The 20,364-nt window shown below is 39.9% G+C and overlaps 2 protein-coding genes across 4 annotated transcripts in view; one reads left to right on the plus strand and one right to left on the minus strand.

Annotated features, from left to right (window-relative positions):
* Positions 1-8,987, minus strand: part of ppp6r2a (protein phosphatase 6, regulatory subunit 2a) — a 23,855-nt gene extending 14,868 nt beyond the window's left edge. Inside the window, exons 1-7 of the mRNA XM_086146834.1 lie at positions 8,598-8,987; positions 3,844-4,008; positions 3,065-3,319; positions 2,484-2,670; positions 568-705; positions 424-489; positions 192-322 (exon numbers count right to left, since the gene is read on the minus strand). Of these exons, the coding sequence (XP_086002960.1) occupies positions 192-322; positions 424-489; positions 568-705; positions 2,484-2,670; positions 3,065-3,291 (749 nt within the window). The 5' untranslated portion in view covers positions 3,292-3,319; positions 3,844-4,008; positions 8,598-8,987. The remainder of the gene's footprint in view (positions 1-191; positions 323-423; positions 490-567; positions 706-2,483; positions 2,671-3,064; positions 3,320-3,843; positions 4,009-8,597) is intronic.
* cbll1 (Cbl proto-oncogene-like 1, E3 ubiquitin protein ligase) lies at positions 7,936-16,805 on the plus strand. Of its 3 annotated transcripts, none has more exons than XM_086146837.1 (7): positions 7,936-8,059; positions 9,965-10,053; positions 11,402-11,548; positions 13,762-13,868; positions 13,986-14,069; positions 14,224-14,297; positions 15,536-16,805. In XM_086146837.1, exons 2-7 carry the CDS (start codon positions 10,041-10,043, stop codon positions 16,548-16,550), a joined length of 1,440 nt encoding a protein of 479 aa, XP_086002963.1. In that variant the 5' UTR covers positions 7,936-8,059; positions 9,965-10,040; the 3' UTR covers positions 16,551-16,805. The 3 variants fall into 3 exon arrangements, with proteins under 3 accessions (XP_086002963.1, XP_086002961.1, XP_086002962.1); XM_086146835.1 differs by having other exon boundaries at positions 7,937-8,059; positions 11,402-11,566; XM_086146836.1 differs by lacking the exon at positions 7,936-8,059 and adding an exon at positions 8,802-8,921 and having other exon boundaries at positions 11,402-11,566.
* Positions 16,806-20,364: the final 3,559 nt, after the last annotated feature.

A 20,364-nucleotide genomic window follows, 5' to 3' on the forward strand; every position in this document is an offset into this window, starting at 1 on the left:
GAAAATAAAGAACCAACCAGTAAGAAAACTCCAGGGGGCAACATGTGCTCTCTTTCAGTTACTAAATCGAAGTCACACCATCACATTTTTTTCCTGTGTATGAATAGGTGTCCTTAAACATATCATGTTTATATGCAACTACTTTGAAGAAAATATAGCTTTAGCTTAATTAGGGAACAGCTAAAACTTACGACTCGAGGACAGCCAGTAGTGGGTCACCCTCCATGCTCCATGCAGCCTCCATGCTATCCTGCATCTGATTGGCCTGATCTCTGCTAAGGCGGATGATGTCACAAAGCGTTTGGGATGCATTTGATTGTCTCTGAAAAAGATGTTTGTCAGTGAAGCACATCATCTTGATGTGGGAAAGTAAAGAAGATAGCAGCTACAACTTAGTCTGAACATCCAGCTTGACTTACTCACCTCCTCATCTTTACCAGTATGAATGAGCTCTGTGAGTCTCTCAACAAGCTTCTCCTGATTGAGCCACTAAAATGACCAATACAAAGATAACGTTAGATAACTAATAGGCCATATCGTCCATCAAAATGGCTTTTCTGAGCTTACATGGAGGACCTCCTGCCTCAAGGGAGCAGGCTCCACACAGCTGATGAGACGAAGCAGCAGGTCCATCATTGCTGAGGCATCGATATGTTTCAGCACCAGGCTGATGAAACCTTCTTTTTTCTTTAGGAAGGCAATCACCTGTGAGGAATGACGGACAATTTTATTGAAAAACTTTGACCATTACCATCATCAGTTTGAGCCAAACCTTTGTTTCCTTAATTTTTTCATTGCATCCACTGATTATACATATTACACACAGTTGATGTAATATATCCACCCTTAATAAGGACAACAGTAATTAATTTATATGGATGTGAAGCATTCATATGAATGGATGAACCTGATTTAAGTGATCTACTGTTTTTTCGCACTTTGGGGCACACCTAAAAGTCTTTAATTTTCTCAAAAACCGACAATGCGTCTTATAATGCGATGCGCCTTATATATGGATCAATATTGGTTAATTATGGCTACTGTAGTCAGGGGGCGTCGCTGAAGTAGCAGCAGTAAAAACGGTAAAGAGGAAATCCAGTCCCACACCATTTGTGTGCGTATAAAGACCCCAAAATGGCACCTTTCAAGAGACACGCTTACGACACAGAGTTAAAACTCAAGGCGATCAGTCACTCAGTAGAACACGGCCAGAGAGCAGTAGCGAGACAATTCAACATTAATGAATCAATGGTACGGAAGTGGAGGAAGCGACAAGATGACCTGGGCCAAGTAAAGAGGACTAAACATAGTTTCCGAGGAAACAAAGAGAGATGGCCACACTTGGAGGATAAACAAGAGCTACCAGTATGTGCGGTACCTTATTGTGAATGCACTAACTTATTTTGGGAGTGAATGGTTTTGTCAGAACATTGGTTTGTATTCTATTAATGAAGTTTGACTGACTGACTTATCTGACTGTTTTGTTGACATTCCATTCATCTACTGCAGTCTCTCTCAAATAGTGGGGTGCGGTGCTATGCCGGGGGGGCACGTGGGACCCTGGGGAACATGCTTTTTTGCTGTACTAGAATAAAGTGTAATTGCACATCCACTACAGTTGTTGGCAGTGGCGCTCTCATTGTCAGTGTGCGGAGGGAGTATTAGCTCTATGGTGTAGGGTTTTTTTTTTTTTGCACCGAGCAGGGGATATAAAGTGCAGTAAACAAACCCTCAAAAAAAAAAACAAGATTTTTTTTTTTTAACAGGGATGAAAAGACAAGTGGAGAGAGACGAAGATAATGAGACAAAAGAAAGTCACCCGAAAGCTAAGACGAGGAAGCGTATGTAGCACTTGGCTTCACTGTGACTACAGTGGGAGACGAGGAAAGACCTAAAAACAATGTTAATAAAGTTATTCTTTGTTGTAAATTGAACTATATTTCTTTCCTATTTGTTTTCTTTAATGTTAATAAGGATATGATTTTATGCAGAGGTGTACTTGTAACAATTTTATAGAAAAATTATATTATTTATAGTCGCGGCAGACAGTGGGGGGAGGGGGGGGGCGCAAATGGTTTTCTTCTTTCTAGGGGGGGTGTAACAGAAAATATTTGAGAAGCACTGATCTAGAAGATGCATAACGCAACCCCAGCCACTACAGTAGTTTCTATTCTATGCGCCTTATGCGCGGTGCGCCCTATATATGAAAACTGTTTTCAAACAGGCCATTCATTGAAGGTGCGCCTTATGATCCGATGTGCCTTATCGTGCGGAAAATACAGTAATTCATTGCTGCTATATTCAATCAGTTTTTGTTAAGGCCAAATCTATAAAGACAGTTTACCTTAGCGGAAATTAAGTTACCCTGCCCTTCTTACAGGACATTCAAGTTTACACTTTACCTATCAGGGGTTTACTCCCACTTTTACCAATTATTTGATACCCATTTGTTTGTGTATTTTTGAAAACAACAACACAAATACCTGTTCAGTTTTTCTGGCGATGAGGTTGCCGATAGTTTTGCTGAAGAAGCTTGCAAGGAGCGGGTTGAGTGGTGGATCCTGCTCCAAAAAGTGGTACAGCATCTCAAGCAGAGACTCATCACCCCCAAGCTTATCATTTATGATGGATACATCTGAAGTCAGGAGCTCACATGCAATGTTGGGAAACCTGACAGAGAATACAGGTAAATAGATTGAGTTCCTGGGTCCATGTCTTTCATGAATTTCCCAGACACAGACAAAACTGGTAAATATGAATTAATGGATTTACTGACTATCTCATCCAATTATCCTATTGTTAAATGTGACATCATGACAAATTATGGTTACTTCCTTTTACATGACAACAAATAAAAATGCATAAAAATGTGGATTTAATAAGAGGAAAATTCATATAAGGATGGATTCATTTTTTACCTTTTATATACCAAAACTATCAAAACCATCTTTGCATGTATGAAATTCTCTGGTTGTTCACAAATACAAATAAGGGGAAGGTAGTACTGACTCAAAAGAATTGGCGTATTATGATCATTATGCATGTTTATAGACGGGTCATTTACTTGAAGCGGCTTCGTTCTTCCAGGTCTACAGGGGGCTCAGTGGTGATGAGTGTGACCAGCTCCTGCATACAGTGGTCCTGAGACAGGAAAAGGAGCAGGCGGCGATTCTGGGCCTTGCACTCCTGTAAAACATCGTCCTCCTCCATCAACTCCCGTAGCGTCACGTCCTCCCTGTCAAGGAGCTGGTCAATATGGGACGTGGTGTGTAGGTCGAACTTCCAAAACATGATGGCCGCTGGGATGGAGGACACAACCCTGTAGGAGGGGAAGACAGAGGAGAGGTCAAAGGAGGGAGCAGGACCCATTATTAAACAACAAAAGCACTATAGTTCCATACCTCACACTAATGGGTCGTTTTTAGACAGTACAAACGATTCCTTGATTGAAACTAAATTGAAAAATGAGACCGCTGAAAATCCAGGACCAGGCTTAATCTGAAAGTCTTTTTTCCTTTTACAGTATTCTGTAGTCTTGGCTCATCTGGTTATGGTCTGGTAGATAGTGAAACACAAAACTGACATATAGAGTATTTGAATTTACCATATAGCAAGGTTAATCACTTTGATGAGCTGAGATGCAGTTGTTTCCATACTTCACAAAAGAAACACACACAACTTAATGTTTAGGTTATGCTAAGTAACAACTGTCATGTTTTAAATAACATTTGTGTCGCATTTTAAGAATGTGCTATGAAATTTGCAAGGGAATATACCTCTAACAGAGTCAAGCATAGCTTATTCAAAGGAAAAAGGTAGTCACACAAATACAGTAACACGTACCAGTGGATGAAATGTGGATATCTTTATTCAGACCCCCCCCACGGGCAGGCAGGCATTGGTGTGTATGCAGACAACAGACACTGAGCTGGGGCCTGGCATTTACCAGCATGGGTCTCCTCTAAAACACAGGCCTGTTCAGGAACAGAGACTCTGATGGACCATCACCTGCACCAAATTGAACATGAAAGGAGATCAATGAACCATTAGGTTTTACATGAAATGAAAACAACATTGATCTTCAAATATGACATATAAATGTATATAAACATTTATTAGAAGAGTTTCTGAGTAGGTGTTTTTCTTGGTTTTTGCTGAGCTTGTATGAAAAAAAATGAAGAAAAAAAAATCTCACACACAAAAAAATTGTGGACGAAAGCAGAACTTTTCTAACTCTTTGTAACTAACAAGATATTTAGGAGTCAGAGGTGAGGGTAGGAGAGAATTAGAAATCTTCTAATTGACTTTCACAAACCAAAGAAATAAAAGCATTGTTTGTTTTACTGACTGTCAAAAACAGCAGCATTAACAATCAAATCTTCTACTATGCTTGATTTTCATTTGTAAGTTCAAAATATTTTAAATACTGAGTTATAGTAAGGAAACACATTAATCAATTCTAATACTACGCACAAAAAGTTTAAAAAATTAAAGATAATTTTGCCTGGAAGACATCTGGCCCCAAGAGGACATTAGGACTTGATCATGAAGCAAAATGTTCTATATCATTTTTGAATCCTATTTTTCCACCATTGCAAAAGCAGACACGATTACCTTTGAACTGGATTGAGTTCAGCAGCTGTTTGAAAAAAAATCATAATTTGTCAATGTGACAAAATTAGCTTTATTTATATCAACATACTAAAACCTGACTTTAATAACTATTAAATAAAACAACTATTCAAATTTAAAAAAAAAGGAAAAAATGAATAGCATAAAGAAATTAAATCTGCAGTTTTAGAATACGGCCAGGCATTTCAATATATCTTCATATTATTATGCGCGCGCGCGCACGCACACACACATGCACACACACACACACACACACACACACACACACACACACACACACACCTTGATGAAACCTGAAAACTTAACCCTGATCTACTGTCTTATCATTTTGCATATCTGTCTGATGTCATGGCTAGAACGCATATTTTATCTGGCAAACAATGAGTCTTCTAGTTGTCAATGCTGTTACAACTTTATGCTGAATATTTAATTTGGCAAATAACATATGTGCCTGAATCCAGATTAAAAAAAAAAAGAAAAACAAATATAGCAGATCCTCACCATGTTACAGCCTGCATATTTAGTGCAATGCTATGATTTAAATGCAATAATACACATTTTAAAACTAAAAAATATTTCTATTTGCAACAGCTTAAAAAAAAAACACTAAAATTCAACAATTTTACTGAGGGGCATGTAAAGAGTGAAGTTATGATACAGTGAGACAATCAATAAACCACAACAAATCGGACAGCTTCAATCATGCAATTTCCTATAAATTTAAATGCGAAAGGCAGGTTTAGACTTCTACGTCATACAAATCCATATGGCCATTACTTGTTACACAGTTGTGTCATGATAAGTCATTCAAATAATAAAAGTGATATGTGAAGCAAATTGGGTAGTGTTTTAGCTTTACTGAGGACTAGAAACAACTGGCAGAGTTTAGGTTCCAAGGATGAAACTTCAGTCCTGCTGTTTACTTTTAGTCAAACACAGTTCATAGCATACACAGTGAACACTGTCACTTCATATTTTGACAACTGCTGAACAATATTTAGTCAACATCCTAATGTATCCTGTACAGATTCTGACATCCCAATTAGATCATAGTAAAATCATTCATTCCGAACTACTGCAGTTTGTGCAGATAACTTCCATTGTTTTGCTAGAGAATGGAGGCTAGACACGGCAAGTAACAAAATGAAGTTCCATCTCTACTTCATCACTGCAGTGCGTCGCTGTGGCAACATGCAAACTGTTGATCATGGAAGTAAAAGTGGAGGAGACCAAAGTGCTTCCTCCTTTTTTTTTTCCCTTTTTTGAGGAGCTGCCTTCTCTGCACATGCAGCAGCAGCGTCCATCTGGCACACATTTATAGAGTACACAAGTGCAATAATAACCCACGAGCTCCCTGCGGACATAGAGCTGGAGAGCAAATGCTTGACTTTACAACTAAAATAGAACCCACCAGAGGCAACCTCAACACAAACAAGCCGCTCACACATGAACAGTGGAGGATTGTAGGAACAATGGCAAATGTACAGGTAGATACTCTCAACAATTGGAAAAGTAGAAACCACTGAACTCAAGGGAAATGTAATCCCTGCTACAATCCAGCATGGTCTCTTACCATGCAGAGCTTAGACTCAACTAGAGTTGAATGAATCTTGTTGCTTTGTGGAATGAATCAATACTTGGAAACAAAGCAAACTTTGACTCAACCTGTTGTTACCATACTTGCACTGACAAATTTAAAAATCTTTCTATACATCAATTGCCATGAAGTTTGGAGAGAATTGTAACAATATAGATTTTGTTTAGTAACACATTCAAGAATTGCAAAATGGTTTTTACTTTTTTTATTATTGCTCATTGTCTGGCCTTGGGTTTGTTGTTTGTTAAACATACACTCACCTGCCTGATGTCATGCATTCCAACACAACAGTTCTATCATGGGATCTGTTTGATTTGGTATGGTGATAGAATTGTAATAATTCTGTATTATTATATAAGAATAAGAATAATAAGAATAAGAACAACTTTATTTATCCCGAAGGACATTGTTGTGCCAGAGTTTCGAGTAAAACAGAACAATAATAAATAATAGTAGGAAATTGTATGAACAGTATAAAAAAGGGAGAGGGAGAATAAGAAATACAAATAAAACTATAAAGTGTCAAAGTAACAAGTCAAGGCTATAAAGTGTCTTAAGTACAAAGATTTTGAGATTCCCTGTGGCTGAAGGGAGAGGAATTAAAAAGTCTGATAGCCTCAGGTAGGAAAGACCTCCTGTGGCATTCAGTGGAGCTCCTCTGTGGTATCAGTCTACGACTGAAAGAGCTCTGACAGGATGTCAGTGTGGCATGAAGGTGGCATGAGATTTTGAAGTAGAGGAGGTCATTACAGTAAAAAACATCAGTCGTGAGAGTGAGACAGGTCAGTCACTGAGACTCCGAGGGTTCCCTGCCAGCAAACTGATATTGTAAAAACCCATACATCAATCAGGGGGTTTCCCAGCAATATATGTGAATTATTGGAAGGCATATGCAGGGACAAAAACAGTGACAACCTCACAAGATGCACAGGGGGTCAGAAGGAAATACCTTGTTTGAGGGCTTGACTCTGGGAATCCAGATTGTAACTGGTTATTGTACCACACTTGTCAATATACATTCAAGGATTTTTTTATTGTCATTCCAGTCTGATGAGAATGGACTAAACTTTGTCTTTGTCAAATTTTAGATAGGATGGTAAAATATGAGAAACACCACAAAATAATGTAGTCTAATTCAAGAATAACTTGTTCATAATAAACACGGTTTAATGGTTAGCTGCCTCATAGTTAATCAAATTTGATGATTATTATCTTTAAGGCAGGGTTTGTGGCAGTGTAATGGCCCTAGTTTGTAACTGGTTATTTTGCTGCACATGTCAATATACATGGGTTGATCAAATATCAGAAACACCTGAAAATAATGTAGTCTGAATCAACAATATAAAACATTATTAATAATATACACAGTTACATGGCTGTCTGCCTCACCATGATTTGCAGCGGTGTACTGTAGCACATTCAACTGAAATCACAAATGATAAGTCTGATTAGCCATTGCTGATTCTGATTATTTGGTTGGACACAGGGATTATTTATCTTCTCTATCAAATGAAAACACCCATCTGCTACTGTCCATAGCATTAAAGCAGAGGAGATGTCTAGACGTCCTATAATGGGATAGAGGGACAAACAGGGGGACAGAGTGACACTGTGTGGCCAAATCCTTGGCATGAAATGAACATCAACTGACTCGGGACAGGAATCAGATTTCTGTTTACTTCACCAGCACCTGAGGAACAGGAACCACGTAACATGGGTTTTCAAAGACAGAAGTAGAAGTCAACGTTGAAACTACTTATAATTGTCTTGGAAAATCGATCTATTTTTGTACATCCCAATACATCACAAACACGAAAGTCAATTGCGAGTGTAAGTCGGCGTTACTTTAATACGCCTACCTGGGTTGTTGTTGAGCAGTCATACGGTGCTAATTTTAATTAACACTGAGAAGAACAAATCAGCGGCGAAAACCAAAATAAGGATTGTTGCAATGGCAGTCGTCTATCTGACTTAACTTATGTAGTTATGATTTGCCTATGCGAATGGCGGCTATGCTGTGTTAAACTGTCGCGTACAAACGACTGAACAATAAATTTACAATTTACATTAATGTTACTTAATACAACAACAATACTCTGTTAGTTCCTGTCATCTAATGACTTTTTGCACAAACTATTCTTATAAGCAACATATATAGGTACCACTGACGTTAGTTCCTCCTTTCCTGCAAGTAGCACGCAAGCTAATTAGCCGTCAACAGTTAACGTGTTACATATACGTTAGAGAGCCGTGTTAGCCAACTTAAACAGCTCTCAAACTTGAGTTAAACTTTGTCTGTGCACAATCGGAGTTTAAAGGCTGTTACATACAGTGCAAAGTATTCCAGTATTTTCATCGCACAACTCACCTTTGATTTCAAATCCCGTGCGATTCCTTTTGTCTGAATTAGATTTGAGTTTTTCGTCAAGCAGCAGTCCCGCTGACGTTAGCCGTTCAGCTAACTGTTAGCTAGCTGTGTTAGCTAAGATACATTAGCTTGTAAGAGAAAAGTGATTTGTTTTGAAGAAGGGGTCAGTCTGCGACAGACTGCTGTTAGCTTGCACAAGTTAGCTGACGATAGCCAAGTAGAAGTCAAACAAAAACCGTCGACCCGACATTAATGGCTCCTTGTCATCGACGGCAATATCTCTTATGTTAGATGTAGACTGTTTGTTTCGTCCATACACTCACAGTAAGTGAAACGCGGAGCTAAGTTTAGCATGCAAGGCAGGAAAAACTCATATTTTTCGAATCAAAATGGCGACATGGTCGCGAGAACGCGCACTGGACCTGCACGGGGACGTGCATTGACTTCCAACAGACCTCAGCGTTTCTGAATACTGAGACCATGCTGTTGTTTAAACAATGACTAACTTCAGTTGTTAATAGCAATATTATCGTCTTTATAACCGAAACTTGAAACTCGTTGTCGCCGTGTTACGAAACTGTGCTCACGTCAAAGTTTTTGAACTTGCTTACGAAAGACTTGGCATTGCCCTGATTTGTGGAAACGTAATGTACAATACAACAAGATACAGTGTGGTATTTTTAATTATCTTTAAGATCATGGACCAAGCTCAGGGATGAAAGAGTAAATACTCAAAGAACAATGGGATTTGAAACGTCAACTATCACAATTTTCTTATAACAATTCCATTGGGTGAATCAGTGCAGGAGTCAAGTTAAATGTTCTGAAGTTTGTCTCAGGCATGACATTATAAGAAAGCCACATTACAAGCATTGAATCCTCGAAGTGCCCCCTCACATACTGGCGGGGATAGTGCAGTGACTGGTAATTTTACTTATCTTTCTAGAACAAACTTAGTTGCAATATGAAATTATTAATTATATATGATGCCATTATTAAGAATACAAATCGATGTAATGGAGCGGATGTAATTTAGTTTTATAATTCAACATGACTTGTTTTCAAGGTTAAAACTTCGCTCACACTTCACATGTCAACACTTACTATTGTAACCCATTTAATCAAATATAAATGTGTGTATTCCTTCAATTCGTAACACTGTGGTCATTAATTTATGAGTAATTGATCCTCACTGGTACAATCATACAAACATCGAATGAACAACAATTTTCATTTGAGCAGATCGTCCCTCTTTATTGGTTATGGAAAGAGTTCATAGATGAAGGAGACCTGACTTGTTTATGATCAGAATTGACTAATTTACGATCAAAACTTAAAAATGTTCATCCCCTCCACTTCTCCCTCAGGTCCTTCCCTCCCTTGTTTGCCTTCCCCTCCTTGTCTCCCAGTGTCCCACAATGCATTGCGATCACTCGTTGGATCATGGACCAAAGCGGTAAGAGATCGCTCGGAGCTTCAGACAGTTGCTATTGCTCGACCCCGTTTATATTTTTCAAGTAGAAGTTGCAGCTCTTGGGCGGAAAAGCTCTCGCAGAGCGAAATTTCTTACCCCCGGGTGGCTGATGTCTTGAAGCATCTTGAAGCTATGCTACGGAGTAACTGTTAGCCTACAGCTAGCGCGGGCTAGCAAGTTAGCTTAAATCCACCATGGGTCGTTTGTGTTCACCAAAAGTTGACAGGAAGCTAAATCTTAAATAGGTCCGACTGCAAACTCGCACCCAATTTTGAAGAATCATCATACAGAAAGCCTCATGATGTAGTATGTACATATTAGCTAATTCATATGCCAGCTGTGGTTGAATCGGGGCGCCAATGCTGCGTGACTATGACTAGCAGAGCTACGATGCCAGAGCTGACAGCACAGTCGTCTTCAAGGCCAGATATTATTACAAATTGTTACAGTGAGTCATTTTATCCCAAATTCAAATCAAAACATGTCTTTTCGAGGCATCACAGAAACAAAAGATTCCATTTGTTCTCTTTTAAGCATATCAATCAGCCGCTTAAGAGTTTTGATGTCGGTGTAATTCACTGTTTACTCAAAGTTTCAATGCAGTATTATTATGTTGTAGGGCCAAAGCACAACACATTTGATTTTATAAGAAATCACGATCGAGGATCACATATCACGATGTTTGCACATGTCACTTACCACATCATGAGGAGTAACGATTTCCACTTTCCACTTTCCACTTTGCTTTTTGAAAGGGCTTTCAAATGCTTTTAGTGTCTTACTATATCGTTGACTTTACTGTAGGTAGCTCCCAGTCCACCTCAAAGCAGTCACTTTTGAATTTTAATGGGGAATACTTAGCCCTGTACAACTGGCCTGTCCAATGATTTGTATTTGAGGTGAACTTCCTCTGAAAACAACACTTTAATACATAACGATTAAGATTCAGTGAAGACTGCTTAAAGATTAAAGTGGAGAAAGACCGATTACTGGACAGCAGTTGAATCCCGACAGGCAAGGTTACAAATTTCTTAATACAATATCACAAATGATATGTCAAGTTATAGCACTAGAATGGTAAGATGATTCTCTCGCTTGTAGTTCTCTAGCAGTTGATCTTAATTAGTTTTTCCTTCAGTTTTTCATGTACTAGGGTATAATGTAAATTGTATCATGGTAGATAGCAGTCACCATCACTCCATGACTATAACCCCATGAACAAACTCACTTTTAATGCATTTCTCATCACCAACAGATGTCTGGTCAACTCTGCACTCGGTGTGGTTGTTTTGTGAGGTTCTCAGTTAAAGTCTCTTACTGTCATCAACAGACAATGATCTTCAAGGAAGCGACGGCTCTGGGAGTTTGGGCGGCCCAGATGTTCGCAGACGCATCCCCATCAAACTCATATCCAAGCAGCCCCTGAGAACGAAACCTCCACCCCGCATTCAGAGACCCATCAACAGGCAGCCCAAAAGTGAGCCTGGAGATGATGGTGGGTTCATGTCATCACAGGGCAAGCAAAGCAGAGAAATAGTAATTTGTTAAAAATAAACACTCAGGATCTTTCGCAACCCTTCACTCTGAGCAAACCTTTCATGCGCAAACCCATATTTCCTTAATTTCAGTTAGTCTGTTTATAAATGTAGAACTTCCTCGGATGAGCTGACATACAGAGGATGAATAAACAGTAAACCTGCATCTTTTAATTAAGGGCCAAGCAATTTAATTTATTCAACAATTGCCAGGGTATTTCCTAAATGAAATGGTGGTTTGGGCTCTGTGTCTTAAAACAGTCTGGAAATAAAAGTTTAATAAAAAGTCTAAACTTCAACTTTGCGTTCCTACTGTTCTGAGGAGTCTAATTTTCCTCATCTCAACTAATTTCCATCATCTTGACATCTTGTCTCCCCTCTGCACTGTGATCCTCTTAATGAGAGGCAACCTATCTTATTGCACTGGAGTGCTATTTTCTGACTGGACACATTTTCATGTATTGTCACTTTTTAATCGCAAATCACTGATTTCACTGACAACTTGAGTCTCACCAAATCTATATGGACAAATTACAAATTACTGATAGAATGTCGATAGTTACCATCAATTCAGGGACTTTGTTTTCAGACATCAGACATGGTAGGTTGCAATAGGTACTATATTCACCGGTCATTTCTGGTCACAGACAATTTTGAAAGGGAGTAGTGGCTTCAGGACTTTTATTAGAGACCACAAAGGAAGTTGTGGGGTGCTATTTATTGCCAGTTTGAGAGCCTTTTTATATTGTGGCAGCGGGAAATCTGTGGTGGCAGCTGCACCAGATTTTTATTTGCAGAAAAAAATCCCGTATACTGAAGGCTTTATTAGACAACAGTGTTCATTCATATTTATTACTTTGCCAAATCCATAACGGTCGAATGGGATTGCTTCCTGCCATCTCAATCAGACCTTGTCATTGCCGATGTACTAGAAATGCAGTGTGTGAGGCCTTCTGCACTGCCTTTCTGCTGGAATACAGACAGAACATTTCCCGAAAGGGATTTTGAGTCAAAGTTCATTTTGCTTTTTGTTTGAGGCAGTCAGATTGATTGCAGCTGTGACTTCTGTTCCCATGCTTTAATGTTGTTAGAGATTTATGTAAGGATGTTCTGCTAAAGAATACAGAGAGCAACAATTTGTATTGTGTAATTTCAAGCAAAGATCACTGACCCCTCACCACTCACTTTTGTTTTTCCACGTTTATCCTTGAAGGATGACAGCAGCAGCATTTTCCTTGTTGAGTGTAGTTAAAGCTCTTGTAAAGTTAAAGATGGTATGTTTGAAGCTTACATTTGGCAGCTCATCTAAATGTAGTTCTTGGCTTTTAACCCCGTTTGTGTGTTCACCGACACACAAATGTTATGGCATCCCGTAGACAGAATTCACTGTGGGAGAATTGTGATTGGAAAGTGATAACTTTTTACTGGCGGTACAGGCAGGGGTTTCTGCATTCTGTTTTGCTTGCCAGTTATCCTGCTTCTGCTAACTTAATTAGTTTTGTTTGTGCTCTGAAAAAATATTAGTTCAGAGTGGGAACACAATGAAGCCATAGTTTGAGATTTTAAGCAATCGTAAAAACATTACTGAAATTACTAATTAGACCAGAGGAAAGGATGTGGAAGCACAGGGAATTAACTTGATGCTACAAAATGGACAATGATCTTCCCCAGTGTTGCTGTGCTCCCATTTCTATTAGCCAGTTGCGTAAACAGAGAGCAATTTTGAAAAGGAATAAAACATCTCAAAAAGCATGAAAGCACAAAAACTGTTTTTAAAGATGTCGACTGCATATTTTTTTGTAAAAAATGTTGACTATAACTGCTTTGCCCTGAGCCTCCATGTATTTTCACAGATCACCAGTTCTCTTTGAGAAAACTGAACTGGCTTCACAAGCTCAAACCGCATTTACCGAACGTCTCCTGACCATCTCTTGGCCTGGGAATAAGTAGATAATGACTGAATATTCAATCTGTGATGAACTTTATCTTCAAGTCCTCCTGACTCTTGCTCCCTGAAGAGAAGTAATCGTGCCTTTTTGTTTGGCTTATTATTAGAGATCTACATTTTTCTGCTGATGTTTGCCCGTGTGATGACTTCAGCACCAGTTCGCTTCACGTATTTCATCGTTGACCTTGTGTCTCTCCGCTGCAACAGGTAACTTCGTCTTCAAGCCAGAGGATAGGTTTGATTGTGGTGCCAAAGCTGGAGATGTGTTTGGAAATCAGAGAAGATACCCTCAGCCACTCTTCTGGGACTATAAGGTACTCTCAGCAAGGGAAAAAGGCCATACATTTATTAATAGCAATGACTTCAATACTGTAAACCCAGTGCTAATGATTTTCCTATGTAACTCTTACCTCTTGTTCCTATGATACCAGTTAAATTTGATCGGCGAAAGGGATGAAGTTCCAATTCACTTCTGTGACAAATGTGGTCTTCCTATCCAACTATATGGGCGAATGGTAATTTTCTAGTTTTCACATTTAAGATTTTGAAATACTTCTTTACGCTCACTCCTGTCATCATGTGCCTGGGTGTAAAGTCCCTACATATCTGACTACTACCCCCCTCACTCCCCCACAGAGAAATATTAAATCCACCTCTCTCCCTTCACAGATTCCCTGTAAACATGTTTTTTGCTACGACTGTGCTCTGCTTCATGAGAAGAAGGGAGAGAAGATGTGCCCTGGGTGAGATATTCCACTGGTCTCTTATAACACATTATTTGCAATCTCTGAAATATGGCCGGTGGAAGTTAGGATGGGTAATGTGTATGAGTAGTTTGAATGTGCAGGATTTCAGTTTGGGTCGGCCAGCCAGGGGACTCAAACTCAGACGTATGGGATGTTAGAAAGTTGAGGATTACTTTAAAAGCTGTCCATCTTAATTCAGCCAAGGCTATCACTACCTTTCACTTTGAACCACAAGGAGTTAAAAAGAAATGGTTTAAATCTTGTTTTATTGTAACTTGCAGCGCAACTGTCTGTAAGGGTACAAAAATAATAAAATAATGAACTGACATGGAAAAGTTGATAGTATTAACCCCCTCTTAGACATGTACTGGAAACATCTGAACAAGTTGGATCAAAAATTAAATGGTCTTTGACCAGTCAGCTCAGGATCCCTTAATCTATCGATTGACTCACTCAGTGTGTTTCACGGGAATGGAACAAAATTAAAACCTATACTGAAAACATTATGACGTACAAACATGGTGATTAAGTGAAACAATATTTTCCAAAATAATTTTGATTTGAATGTCGAATAATTTTGATTCCTTGTATGTATTTATAACCATCATATGCATATGACCAAGTGGTTTATCAGTATCACTACTTCATTACTAAGTCATGGGATGAATTTAAAAATCACACCTGTGTGAGTTACTAAATAAATTAGTTAGACATATAATGTGATTGTAAATTAGTATTCTTTTTTAGGGTACAGAAACAGATATTGCAATATAATATGACATTGGTGTTACTCATATGTCCCTAAGTTTGACTTGCTCAGGGCTTTACTGTATGAATTCACTCCCGTAAGGCTATAAATGCAATTGACAATGAAAAAGTTGAAAGTATTGCACATCAAAAAAATCCCTACTCTAGAATGGTTAGGGTGTCAGTCCACATTACCACAGTGATATGTCCTTCACTCACTCAGTAATCTTTTAACCTGCTGTGCTGTCATTATCTTTAGAGGGATCATAACAATTCAAACTGTCAGCTGTATCTTAAGCAGGCTGCTGTTACTTTCTGGGCAAGTGATACAGTTCATGGGTTATAGACTTTTATTTTTCACTGTTTTGCCAGACGAATCCTCCAGTGCAAATTATATTTAGCTCTGACATGAAACTGTGGCGAGCAGGCCTGATTCCATTGCAGTTGCTGCCTTGTGTCCCTGATCTCATGTTTGTGTGTCTGTCCAGTCTGAGCCTGTACAACTGCACAGACCCAGTGCAGCGGATTGAGCAGTGCCAGCGCGGCTCCCTTTACATGTGCAGCGTGGTCCCGGGCTGTAAGCGCACGTACCTGTCCCAGCGGGATCTACAGGCCCATGTCAACCATCGCCACCTGAGGGCCACCAAGTCCTCCGCTGGGCGCCAGGAACCCGTCCACCTGCCCCCTGCCTCTGAAGTTCCTGAACGCTTCCGCATTCCCCCTCCTCACATGACCAAGAACCATGTGCATCTGCCCAACCCACTCCAGCATGGAGGTCACGACCCCTACAGCCAGCCCCCACCCCCATCTGCCCATGACGGGCCGCCGCCCACCTCCGGCCTCGGACCCGAAACTTTCCGAATTGCCACGGTAACGACTCGTAAACACAGCAACCTCATCACCGTGCCCATCCAGGATGACTCTTCTTCTCGTGAGCCCCTATCTGGTGGGCCGGGCCCCTCCCAGCCCCCTCACCATCGCCCTGGAGACTACCCTGGCCAGCCCCCGCTTGTTTCCCATTCTCACCACATGATGGGACCACCGCAGCAACACTTTGGACCTCCCCCACCACCACCCCCACCTATCAGCCACCCTATGCAGCATCCCCCACAAGGCTCTGGGACCCCCCACATGGTGTACAACCAGGCCCCACCACCCCCTATGTCTGCTGCCCCACCACCCATCACCCCTCCTCCGGGGCATATCTTGAGCCAAATGGGTCCATACATGAACCATCCACCCCCAGGACCTCCACCACAACACAGTGGACCTCCAGTAAATGCACCCCCACCTCACCATTACAACCCCTCCTCCATGCAACAGTTCCCTGAAGACCAGGGCACTCTCAGCCCCCCCTTTAACCAGCCTGGGGGGCTCAGTCCAGGGATGTGGCCAGCTCCCCGAGGGCCCCCACCCCCAAGGATGCAGGGTCCTCCTCCCCAAGGCCAAATGCCTGGGCCCCACCATCCAGACCAGAGCCGTTACCGGCCATATTACCAGTGACCTGCTTCATCCTGTCCCACGCTGCTCTGGCGACCTTTACGTCACCATCAGGGTTTGGGTTGACTCTGGGTGAAGACACTAACATGAAACTGCCCCAAGCAGATTTAGTTCCGTTGAGTAAAGAGTAGACTCTGAGAAGAACAAGAATGTCCCTTTTAATAGCTCACAGTAAATCGTTCTGTACATATATCAGCCTTCTTCTCCTGTATCTTCTGTATTTTGACTTAATGATGTCTCAATAAATTTTTAACAATCTCCATCCGATGTTGGTATACAGTTGGGCCCAGAAATATTTGGACAGTGACACAAGTTTTGTCATTTTAGCTGTTTACGAAAACATATTCAGGATACAATTATATAATCATCACGGGCTTAAAGTGCAGACTCTCAGCTGTAATTTGAGAATATTCACATCCAAATTGGAGCAAGGGTTTAGGAATTACAGCTTTTTATTACATAGCTGCCTCTTTCAAGGGACCAAATGTAATTGGACAATCGACTCAGAAGGCTGCAAAAAAATTACAAGGCTGCATGGGCTCTTTCCTCGGTAACCTGTCATCGATTAAGCAGTTAAAAGGTCTGGAGTTGATTCCATGTGTGGCGTTTGTATTTGGAAGCTGTTGCTGTGAACAAACAACATGCGGTCAAAGGAGCTCTCAGTGGAGGTGAAACAGACCATCCTGAGGCTGAAAAAAAGGAAATCCATCAGATAGCAGAAATGTTAAGAGTGGCCAAATCAACAGTTTGGTACATTCTTAGATTAAAAGAGTGCACTGGTGAGTTTGGGAACTTAAGAAGGCCTGGACATCCACTGAAGACAACAGTGGTGGATAATTGCAGAATCCTTTCCTCACAATATCCAATCAAGCGAAGAACACTCGATGAAGTAGGTGTATCAGTATCTAAGTCTACCATAAAGAGGAGTCTTTATAAGAGTAAATACGAAGGATTTGCCACAAGGTGCAAATAAATTAGTCAGCCTCAAAATTGACTGCCAAAAGAACACCCTAAGAAGCCAGCCTAGTTCTGGAACAGCATTCTTTGGACAGATTAGATCAACCTGTACCAGAATGATGGGAAAAAAGTTTAAAGAAGAATTGGAAGAGCTCATGATCCAAAGAATGCCATATACTCTTAAATCATGGTGGAGGCAATGTGATGGCATAGGCATGCATGGCTTCCAATGGCACTGGGTCACTTGTGTTTATTGATGATATGACAAAAGACAGAAGCACCCGGATGAATTCTGAAGTGTATAGGGATATAGTTTCTGCTCGGATTTAGCCAAATGCAGGAAAGTTGATTGGCCGACTCTTCACAGTACAGATGGACGTGATCTAAAACATGCTGCAAAAGCAACCCAGGAGTCTTTTTAAAGCAAAGATGTGGAATATTCTGCAATAGCCGGTTCAATCACCAGATCGCAACCCAAACGAGCATGCATTTCACTTGCTCAAGACAAAACTTAAGGCAGAAAGATCCACAAACAAGCAACTATTGAAGACAGCTGCAGTAAAGGCCTGGCAAAGCATCACAAAGGAGGAAACTCGGCGATTGGTGATTTCCATAGGTTCCAGACTTTGGGCAGTAATTGCCTGGAAAGGATTTGCAACAAAATATTGAAAAGTAACATTTTACTTTGGCTGATGTTTCTTTGTCCAATTACTTTTAAGCCCCTGAAATGAGGAACATTTGTATAAAAATAGCTACAATTCTCACATGTTTAATCACATTTTTGTTCAACCCCTTGAATTAAACCTTAAAGTCTGCACTTCAATTCTGTTGTAGTTGTTTCATTTCAAATCCAATGTGATGGCATGCAGAGCTCAAATCATGAAGATTGTGTCACTGTCCAAATATTTCTGGGCCCAACTGTATGTCTGCAGAAAGGGTTCAAATCAGTAGGCCAGAGAGTTCAGCTTTTAACAAAGCTCAAAAATGACCAGCATTAAAGATTTATGTTGCAAGGTTGTCTGCAGCCTTGACAGCTGTCTTTCTTCAAAACCATGTTGAGCAATTAACATTTCTAAAAGCCCGGTTGTATAACTAGTTTCCCTGCATGCCACTGGATAATTACTTGAAGATATGGATCATTGAAGTAACTGAATAAAGTAGTGAAAGTTTCCCTCCAAGTTAAATTGGAAGGAAAATAAAAGTTTGAGGGGAAAACATTTAAAGGTTTTGAATGTGGAATTTAGATATACTAACAAATACGCCCAAAAAGGCGGATCGGATCTGTAGTATCGGTTTTCACCACAAGGGGTGTTAATGTGCCACAACTGAGGCACCGAGTTCTTCATCCTGTCAAAACTGTCCAGTCAGGAAATATCTGCTTCAAAGTTTGTGTAGACATTGGTAAATGGACAAATGCACATCTGTGTGATGTCAATCCGATGTGAAAAGAATAGAGCTTCTTCCATAAGTCCATACCTTATTAATTTAAGATATGATTGTTTCCATCAGTTTATGGCTTTTATTGAATGGTGTTTTCAGGTAAAATATTTTGTTTATTTATTTAAAATTAGGTATTAAATGATTTTCAGTAGTCTTAAAATTGAATTTACTAGGTTTTTATTGCCACAAACATTTGCATTTTCTGCTTTCTCATGCTGTCCTTTGGGCTCAGCTTGTCACTGGCCTGTCAGAACATGTATCTCTAACAGTATCTCTATACAGTGTAATAACTACATATCTACATAAAACCACATTTAATGTATTGACTAAATAAACACAAGGTATTTGGGGGGAAAAATACTCTTGTTTCAGTGTCATACACAGAGAAGCCCAGGATCTTTATGCAGCAGTGGTATCAATAACTGTTTTGTGAAACTTGAATATGGATGTGGATCTCTGAAATGCATTGCAAGTTATGTAAGATTGAGGTGTTAAATCATCGTTGCTGATTTTTTTCAAAGTGTTCACTGTATTCTCCATTTAACCTCAGAGTATTTTATCTTTATTTGAACAATGTTAGTGGGGAGTATGATCAAATATGGATAATAATAAGGAATACGCTCAACACCAAGGCAGGCACAGTAAAAGCGACTGACTTCTTCCTGATTCGATGGCTCACTGTTTTTTTTATTTTTTTATTTGCTTCGATTCACCAAAAATCCGATCTTTTGTTCAGGATTTTCAGGAACTAAAACTATAAACATGACAAACTTGGCATCTACACTAGACTGTACAATATTTTTGCTCTCTTGTGGGTACTTTTAGATATGGAAAGTATGCCGTTCTTCGCTGTGTGCTGAGCAAACGGCTCTAGCCCACAGGTGAATTGATCTTTGGTAACATTAATGAACTTATAAGGTATTGAAGAATTCTTTTGATGGCTCTTTCAGTGATGTGTTTAAACTTAATACTCAGGAATGAAGTTCTCTATAGAACTTGATTGTCCCGACAAATGCATTGTCCAGATGGTGGGTTAACCATAAATATTGAGATAAACTGCCCTAGTCTACTTTGAGAGGAAGCCGTATTTGGTACGTGTAGAGTTTCAACATCACACTTTTTACCTTTAGTACATCAAGACTGAAAACACACATTAATATAAAATTAAAACCCGTGAGCAAAAACAGTTGCTTGAAAGAATGCAATTTATTCAAAATGATAGTAAGTTTTGTAGAATCAGCCTTTTAACATGGTGAACTTGATCCTCTACAACAGAGTTTCTGTAAACTGCAAAATAAAGAGAAATAGGTTAGTAGCAAGATTTAACCTCATATCTGAGATGTCTTTTGTGCCTGTGTGGTGGACAGTCAGTGATAGCACACTTGAGCCAGATCCACTCAGGAGAGTGGATTGTGTGAAG

Source organism: Fistularia commersonii, chromosome 5 (genome assembly GCF_037954325.1).
Source record: "Fistularia commersonii isolate RoL2024-O1a breed Wild chromosome 5, RoL_Fcom_v1.0, whole genome shotgun sequence".
Taxonomy (NCBI): Eukaryota; Metazoa; Chordata; class Actinopteri; order Syngnathiformes; family Fistulariidae; genus Fistularia; species Fistularia commersonii.

Bases quoted from the DNA above. Each gene is read 5' to 3' on its own strand.
- cbll1 (XM_086146835.1), top strand. The intron at 13,869-13,985 runs GTACTCTCAGCA...CTATGATACCAG, and splicing joins CACTCTTCTGGGACTATAAG to TTAAATTTGATCGGCGAAAG. The intron at 14,070-14,223 runs GTAATTTTCTAG...CTCCCTTCACAG, and splicing joins TCCAACTATATGGGCGAATG to ATTCCCTGTAAACATGTTTT.